General features: G+C 38.9%; 1 protein-coding gene across 1 annotated transcript in view; it reads right to left on the minus strand.

The window, feature by feature from the left end:
• Window positions 1-3,992: 3,992 nt before the first annotated feature.
• The window catches only part of LOC113470194 (fidgetin-like protein 1), a gene marked incomplete at its 5' end in the record, with an annotated part of 9,688 nt that continues 4,409 nt past the window's right edge, over window positions 3,993-9,271 (minus strand). The window contains one exon of the mRNA XM_026828445.1: window positions 3,993-4,490. Within this exon, the coding sequence (XP_026684246.1) occupies window positions 4,434-4,490 (57 nt within the window). The remainder of the gene's footprint in view (window positions 4,491-9,271) is intronic.

Genomic DNA, 9,271 nt, shown 5'->3' on the forward strand with positions numbered 1-9,271 from the left:
TTAAAAAAAGCTTACGTTTTTTACCTCCTATTTGATTACTAATACGAGACACCTAACAGTTTGTACTTTGTTTTTACCAGCGGTAGTGCGCGAACGTCAAGTTGCGTACAAACGCTAAATAACGCGATAATTTCTTATTAAAGATACTTACAAATTATCCTGGTCAAGTGTTAATCCTAAATCCTAGTCAAGTTTTCAAGTGTTTCCTGTGACTTTACTGAGCAGATCGGGCAAAATAAATACCCGATTTATAAGGATTAGGTACCTACTTACATAGATCATACCACTTAAATAGATCAGTTACATTTACTTGGGTGATGTTTCAAATTCACAGAGCTGTATTATTATTTATTTATTTTTGTGGGGATCAGACCTTTCATAAATCATCATTTTGCGCCCATTTATGAGGGAGAGTAAGCCCAAATGGGGTATCTATGCCTCAAGACATGTGGTGTGTTCCAATCCACTCAATCTGAAAATGTCGTATTTTTTACTTTCTTTAAAATGGTGATTGAATTTTTCGATCTTGTCAAACATCGAACCCGGATCTCCTGAGTGATAGACCAGTCTGATACCGACACTGAACTGCGTAGGTAATCTTAGGAGCAATGAAGAACACGAAGGACTTATCACTCAGTGGTTCTCAAATCAATCTACAAGAACGTCCCTCCCCACGCACCAGCACACCAAGGTAAGAACCCCTGTAATAAAGTGACAGAGATTTAGATGAACAATGTACACAAAACAATGGTGGACATAATAACAGCCATGGAACAAATACCACACCCTTGTACGATTACAAAGGGCAAATAACTCCCCAAGAATATGCCGTGTATCAATATTATGCTGAAAGGCAAAACGATGACGAAAACATTAGATGTGATTCTTGTGCAAGAAACCAATTTGGAAATCCAAAGAGTCAACACAAAAGTGATAAGGAATATGTGGAAAACTGTTATCATTCAAGAGATAGGAAAGATTATCAATATGACAAACAAAGACATTACGAAGCTGTTCAAAATGAAAGTGATAGTGCCATGAGTGAAGACAATCATTATAACAGTAGCATGAACATTTTGGATAGAATATACACAGGAAAGAGAAAAGGTAAAAGTAAACATCCCAATGAAAAACAAAGTATTGAAGAACTTGAGCGGGTGAACATTGAAAACAAAAATGGAAAAAGAAAATCGTTGGAAAATTTGAATTCGCATTTTGCGAAATCCCTTTCTGAGGATACCTCCACCCATGGGAATGATAGGAAGACAAAACCTATGGATAACGAAAACACAACCAAAGGTGCCAATGTTAATGAAAATCGCATTACTCACTATTTAGATATGTACGACTTTGAACAAGATGAAAAGATACTGAATCATATTTTACAAAAATCCAAACTTGAACAAAATCAAACTCAAATACCTGAAATCAAAGTTAATAACGAATCCTTGATGACTCTCGAGGAATATCCAGTAAAAGATATGAACAGTTCAACTTACAAAGAAATAGTTGATATATTGAAAGTATTAGAAAACGAAGAAAAAGGGTTGAAAGATAATAAAGAAAGTTCAACACAACTTCAACAGCCCAACAAATCGTTTGCTCAGAATCAAGGAATACACTCGACTGAGACCAGTATTCAAAATAATCATAATAGTATACCAAGCACGTCTACAAAACTCAATGATATTGCTCAACCTCAAGACAATTCTGTCCACAATGAAGTATCCACAGAAACTATACAAGTAGGAGACATATATAGTTTTCTCGACAAAGTTGATAACCAAGTGATTGGTGACATATCCAAACAAGCAGGAGGCACAAGTAAACTATCAGAACTCATGAAATTGAGTAGCGCAGATTTAGCGCAGAAATATTTAACGCTATCCATCAATATGGATGAAAAGCAAATCATAATAACAGCATTGGAGAAGAGAATAGAACAAATAGACAAACACTGCAAAGAAATGAAAACTGAAACTGACGCAACAGTGAAACGATTGCAGAAATTTATTGCACAATTAATCAAAGAGAAGAAAGACTTGGGCGAACAGTGCTGAATTCAAACCGCATAGAACTGAGAGCAAAAAGCTCTATGCTCGATGCTCTCCACTCCACTCTATTTTTTAGCCTTAAGTGCCAAAATTGTTTGTACTTTTAAAAATTTGTTCGCCACCTGGGCTAACATTCATATGTAGTTTAGTTTAACGTTTGAAAGTAATGGATTATTTCCCTTTCAGAATTAAATTCTATGAGTCTAAGCAAAGTCTTTTCTGCTGTATTTTTTTTCTTTTTTTTTTAATTTAAGCAAGGTTTTAATTTATAAAAAAATACACCTATTTTGTACCAAATACATGAGACCTTGTTTAGACTGCGGGAGTAAAGGGACTTTTCAGTCTCATTCTGGCAGGATAAACAGGGTATATTCTATTCTATTCTTTCAGAATCAGAAGGCCAACTTCAGCCGTACCAGCTCCAGGCTATGATGGTCCTACCCGATCCAAACCCTGCTACGAGCGTCCCCAATCAGCCGATGAATCCTTGGGGACAGGCAGGAACTCTGGTAAATATCTAATGTTTTTTGAAATGAAGGGAAATCAAATAACCGATACAATTCACAAATCGCATCAGTTACGTACATCCCTTCATTTCAAAAATATAAATGGAAATTCACAAAGTTACAGAGTCCTCCGTCAATATGTTAATATCTAATGCCTGATCTTACCACAGAGAGTTTTCAGTTAATCCAGAGTTTAAGAAATACTGGCCTGTGTAAATCAAATGGGTCAAAGAATATCTTTTTTTTACGAGGTTTGATAGAGGGAACTGTAACTGCTATGGTCTTATCGTCCCGAAATCGAAGAGAGAAGGAAGATAGGATAGGAGAAAGCCAGCCGCTCCGAGAACGAACATTATCCCATCAGGATAAAATCCGCCCCGGGCGGGCCGCGGCCTAGCACTTACAAGGCAGACGCACTACCAACTAAGCTAACTAGGCTGGCAAAGAATATCCTTGACACTGTGTTACCTCTCAGTTGTAAGATCGGCCATAATAGGCTGGTGGAAATTTTGATAAGTGAACTTTTTCAAGTCAGTGGCGTGGCGCGGCGATAGCACGTTGAATACAACAAGTTCCTAATGGATCACTAAAGTAGGGCCAAGTTGTGCGTGGTTAATATCCGGATTGTTACCATCTGGGCAAACGCATGTTGCAGGCTAATCTCGGTGCCACTCAGGCTGGGTGAGGTTAATATGAGGAGGCAAGTAGCTTGTCGCCGAATGAACGAACAAACGCGAAGTTACTTTGAAACGCTTATTACTCGAATGAAGAAGGATCAGGAAAGAGAATTAAGTCAGGTATATGGAAGAGTTAAGGAAACTATAGGCAAGAAAGATGAGGCTATAAGTCTGCTGACTCAACAGAAACAAGCAGCTCTCACTCAGTGTGCTAGTCTGGAAGCTATCCTAGCACAGAGAAAACATTAGAAGAGAGAATTGAGTCAGGTATATGGAAGAGTCGAGGAAACTATAGGCAAGAAAGATGAGGCTATACTCGTAAGTCTGCTGACTCAACAGAAACAAGCAGCCCTCACTCAGTGTGCTAGTCTGGAAGCTATCCTAGCACAGAGAAAACATTAGGAGAGACTCAGTAAAGGCCCTTCCTACTTGATGTGAGTTTCGTCAGATTTTTTTTTTTTTTTTAACGACACGAAAATTAGGCATATAATTTAAATGAGTGTTCCCACTTACGCAGGACACGATTTTTTCCGAAGGACAAGTAGAAACGGGCCTTAACAAAGTAATCGTAGGAAGCTCCAAGCTCCAGCCCTTAATAAACGTACCAATCCTGAAATCTTTGATGGGCACATCAAATTATCAAATTATAGTAATTAGAAAGTATTGCAATCGGTTCAAGAAAATCTAAAGCTAAAGGGTGTACACCGTAATAGGAAAGAGAAGGACATACTAAAAATAAAGCTTTATTCACTGTCTATTTTGTAAAATTAAAAGTCTTCGTTGTAAATAAATGCTATATTGTCTTTGACTTACGAAAAGTTAAATTACACGTACTTAAATAATTTGAGAACACAAGTAGGGAATCTACCCGTGACGTATGCAAAAGTTTTCTGGCACCTTGTCAAAGGGTTCTCACCGCTTTTAAAGATACAGCACAAGTAATCACTATGGTTGACTGTGGTTCCCGGTATATGGCAGATAAAAAAGATATATTTTCTTCATTCTGCCGTGATCATTCGGCTACAGCTGAACTTTACCTAGGAAATACATAAGACCTTGTTTAGACTGCGGGAATAAAGGGACTTTTTAGTCTCATTCTGGCAGGATATACAAGGTATATTCCATTCTATTCTAATACTATACAAAGTTCTGTGTACCTGAGGTCCTGCGACGAAGTTCTTTGTACCTGGTGGGATTTAGCATCGCCCGGAGCCGAAAGTTTGATTCCAGTCGGTGTATATCTTCAAATCAGCCTACCTTTGGGTGGCCTCCGAAGGCCGGTGAATATATCTGGCCTCAGCATCGGCCACACGATCACCTCCTGAATTGTCTGCTTGGCAAAGGTCAGCCCGGCTATATCGTCCCATGTCACTGGTTTCCCCTGGTCCATTATTTCGTTCTCGATTCGCTCGATCATCACCTTGTCGATCCCTTTGTATCGCTCGTCTTCAAGCTCGGGTTCCAATTCTTTGCCTGAAAAAAAAATGTGTCTCTTAAGGTAGAAACATACTACTACGTCGTGTGAGCTCACGTGAGGTGATAGTGGTGTAGCTGTACGAAATTAATGTGTCTCTTAAGGTAGAAACATACTACTACGTCGTGTGAGCTCACGTGAGGTGATAGTGGTGTAGCTGTACGAAATTACCTACAATATTATGGGAAAACTTTGAACTACATCTTTCTGACTCCAAATGAGCTCCCGTGACGTGAGGTGATAGTAGTGTGTTCCTACCTTTGTCGTCCATCTGATGAGGGACATACTACGCGTTACGACACAGACCACAAGCGTCTAATGTAGCAGTTGTTTCATTGCTACGAAATAAAAACGGCGCGCGGCGGTGAAACACTAATATTTTAAAATCTAGCTATTTGATTGTCTGCCATTGATTTTCTGGTTGGCGGCTCATTTTTAATGGAAACTTTGCTACTATTTTAATACTACCTCTAGGTCCAGACGGCATGTCCACATCCATTGCTTTCTCCTCTTCTGGACTAGGCCTTGTTGGAGTAACGAACTTGCTATTCACAGTTCTGGCCTTGGTGGTTCCTGTAAATTGAATTTCCATTGGTTTACACGGAATACCTTTCAGATACCTTCAATGTACTTTCTGTTATATGCATTCCTCTATGGGAATAGAATTTTTTTTCAGGGGGTTTTTTAGGTCTGTTTGATAGAGGGAATAAAATTGCAAGAATAACAAGAAAGGGAATTGCAACAATAACAAGGGAGGTCTAATGGGGATAGAGTATATATATAAAAAATAAAAAAAAAAAACAGTCGGCCCATGAACGAAACGTGACTGTTTACGAAAACGTTCGCCCCGGGCGGGAATCGAATCCGCGGCCAGGCGCTTATAAAGGCAGTAGCACTAACTTTCAAGCTAACCAGACTACTTAAAAGTGGATCTTGGGTTTCACAACTGTAAAGTTGTATAGCATCCCATTCGTACACCTAAGCCTGAAAGTGGGCTTTTTGGGTATGGAGTTAAGTAAGCTATTAAATCTTATATTATAAAATCAAGATCCATTCACTCATTCACATTTCATATTTCACACACTGATCGCTCTATCTCCAGAACCACAACACCTTTTTGGCGTTTTAGATTTATTGAAAATCAAAACAGTAAAGCCAGGAATATTAGGATAAGGATACACTTCCCCTTGGAACACCGAAGTTAAGTACGCTTGAGTTTGGTGTGTGCCTGAATAAGTGACCAACTAGACATTTTTTTTATCTAGGTAGGAAATTATTTTGTTGACTACATCATTCAATGTAAGTAGGTATACGTACCTAAGTACAATACATAGCTATTCTGATTTAGGTAATAGCTATTCTGATTTAGGTAAAATCTAATCTCTACTACTACAGTTCTGTTGACTTGGTTGATATTGAAGTCGGCACGTATGAAGAATAGTCACTCTCAAATAATAGTAATACCTAGGTATGTACATACTATATACTTACCTATGATATTATAACATTTTTATAACTTTCTTTTCAATCTGTGTTCTGTGTCTGACCGCTGACCGGCTTTGACTAGCTATGGTATGCTGGATCATTTTTGCTGTAATTTCTCTCCACAAGTCCATATAGGTACTCAGGTTTAGATGCTTAGGTATGTGTATGTGTTCCTAACTACCCACAGCTTTGAATTTTTACTTTCCTTTTTGTCATAATACCTACCTACCTACCTAGAATTTATTTTACATAGGTTTACGTTATTCTAGGTACCTATCCAACAACGGAAAAGTTTGGTTAGAAAATTTCCGTCCTGGCCGGGATTTGAACCCAGCACCTCCGGGTTGAAAGTCAGTGCTCTTGACCACTCAGGTGGGTATGTGGGAATATTGTTTTGCACATTTACAATTACAATGGGAGGGTTCTTTTACATTATTTCCAATATCTTCCTTTTCGGTTACACAAAATTCCACTCACTTTATTGCAGGCTTTTAAAATTATTGCAAAATAAAACAAAGAGTAGGTAGACCTACCTATCTAATATCTACTCCTATAGTGTGTCCAGATCAATGTGACATTGTTGCCAAACATGTCACATGTGCAATGGTAGAGAATCTCTAAAAGGGGAAGCTATATTGCACAGTGCTTCCTCCGACAGTGACTGCTATAGATAAAAAGCCGTTGAATTCCCGTCCGGTGTGGATTTTATCCTGCACGGATAATGTTCGTTCTCGGAACGGCTGGCTTTCTCCTATCCTGTCTTCCTTCTCTCTTCGACTTCGAGACGATAAGACCCTGGCAGCTAGAGTTTCCTCTATCAAACCTCTTCGAAAAAAAAAGACATCAATGAACTTTTGTTTTGATCAACTAATTAGCCAATCACACAAGTCTAAAGGCAGCTACAGTTTCCTCTATCAAACCTCTTCGAAAAAAAAAGACATCAATGAACTTTTGTTTTGATCAACTAATTAGCCAATCACACAAGTCTAAACACAATTTTTGATACGTCCAATTTTACGTCACTACAGCAGTTCATTCAGACTTGTTTGGATTCTTCCAACTACTCATAGGTACCTAAATTGGTACTCGTAAGGTACATTCTCCGTTCATTAGAGTTGGTATTCATCTACCATCTACCATCAGTTGTTTTCTTGTGTTTATCATGTAAACAGTTGAATTGTAAATCAACGTGAGAGAGTGCTTTTTTTGAATTGATATAATATTTTTCTTTCATTTTAAGAATTCCATAATTTTGTTTTAGGATTTTTTCTAAGGTGGCAAAAATTGGCAGCTACGTTTTTGCAATTGGTATCACGAAATGTCCTAAATACACAAAGCTTACCGCGACTTCTTAAACGGAAATGGCGATCGCGTTTCCAAAGAATGAACCACAAATACCGTCCAATAAGTCCAATATTCTGAGATTACACAAAGATTGTGACATGCCTCAGCATATCACAAGCGAGGCCAATGTCTCAGAGTCTTATAGCCTGTGTAAAGATGACGATCAATGACATCAATGCCCAATACTTGATCTTCAGAGCTTACCTGTCTGTACCTAAGGCCAGCTACAGACGATCCAGGAAATCAGAAAACGAAGTAAATTCCAAGTTTTAACTTTAACTCATGTGCCAGCCTAGTTAGCTTGGAGGGTAGCGCGTCTGCCTTGTAAGCGCTAGGTCGTGGGTTTGATTCCCGTCCGGGGCGGATTTTCTCCTGAACAGGTAAAATTCTGAACGGCTGGCTTTCTCCTATCCAGTCTTCTTTCTTTCGTCATTTTTGAGTCAGAAATACGGAAAGTGGAGTGTACGTCATACTGCTGGTCGCAGCACCGACTCCAAAGAGGTAAAAGTTTACCATCTATCGGCTTCAGCAAATGAGCTCAATGCGGTCTCTTTTCTTCTTTATTCTTCCTTTAAGCATGTAGATAGCATTTTCCACCTAAAACGATGGAAGAACTCCCCTACACACAATTCGGTTACCTGTCCAGTTCATCAGAATGTCTGTAGCCAGCCTTACTTTATACTGAAGTCTTGACACTTGAAACCATCAACAGCCTCAAGACGATTACTAGGTCTTATAATCAACTTTTTACAGTTGGACTATCTCTAGTAGACATATCTTTTACAAATCCACTAATGCTGTTAAGTTTGCCATTTGGCATATTTGGTTTTGGGAAGTATTTACTGGCACCATTCAGATGAGTATACATCATCCACTCGTATCATCACTTTAGACTGGTAATGCCGCCACTGGTCACTACTCGATTAAAGTAGATAGGTACTAAATTGTCCTCAATGGGTTGAACTTCTGCGAATATGTAGCTCAAACCAAGAGGTATTTCTACGTATCTACGAACTGTAAACTCTCTATGGTAAAATAGGGCAGTAAAGGGACTTTTCAGTCCTATCCCAGCAGGATAAACAGGGTATATTCTATACTACTTACCAGATCGTCATCTAAAGTGGAAGCTCCGTCCAGAGAGATGAGGAATTCGGTTTTCAATCGTCGCGAAGTTTCATTCTCCTGATCAATTTTGTCCATGGTGGGATTCGAACCCGGGACCTTCTGCGGGACGTGAGGAAGGTACCTATCTCTTATTTTTTTTTACCTGTTCATCAGGTAGCGGTATATAGAGTCGCTTCACAAGTCGCCTACGGGCCGCTTCATCCAACTCCTGAGGCCTGTTGGTCGCTCCTATGACTAGAACCTAAAATGGTAATAGAAAGTAAAAATTGGTAAAGAGATTTTATGGGACTTTTCAGTCTTTGTATAATTTATGGTGGATTAACAGGATAAACAGGGTAGATTCTATACTACATACCAGATCGTCATCTAAAGTGGAAGCTCCGTCCAGAGAGATGAGGAATTCGGTTTTCAATCGTCGCGAAGTTTCATTCTCCTGATCACTACGCTGACAGAGCAGAGAATCTATTTCGTCTATGAAGATAATGGATGGCTGATGTACGCTAGAAAACAAAAAAAAAGGAATTTCATTTGTGTTAAGCATAAATGCTTGTCACAAATGTCGTTCTCCGCTTAATGCACTACGCTAAATTTTTTGACTTGACTTGG

Source organism: Diaphorina citri, unplaced genomic scaffold (assembly GCF_000475195.1).
Source record: "Diaphorina citri unplaced genomic scaffold, Diaci psyllid genome assembly version 1.1 scaffold1434, whole genome shotgun sequence".
Classification (NCBI taxonomy): Eukaryota; Metazoa; Arthropoda; class Insecta; order Hemiptera; family Psyllidae; genus Diaphorina; species Diaphorina citri.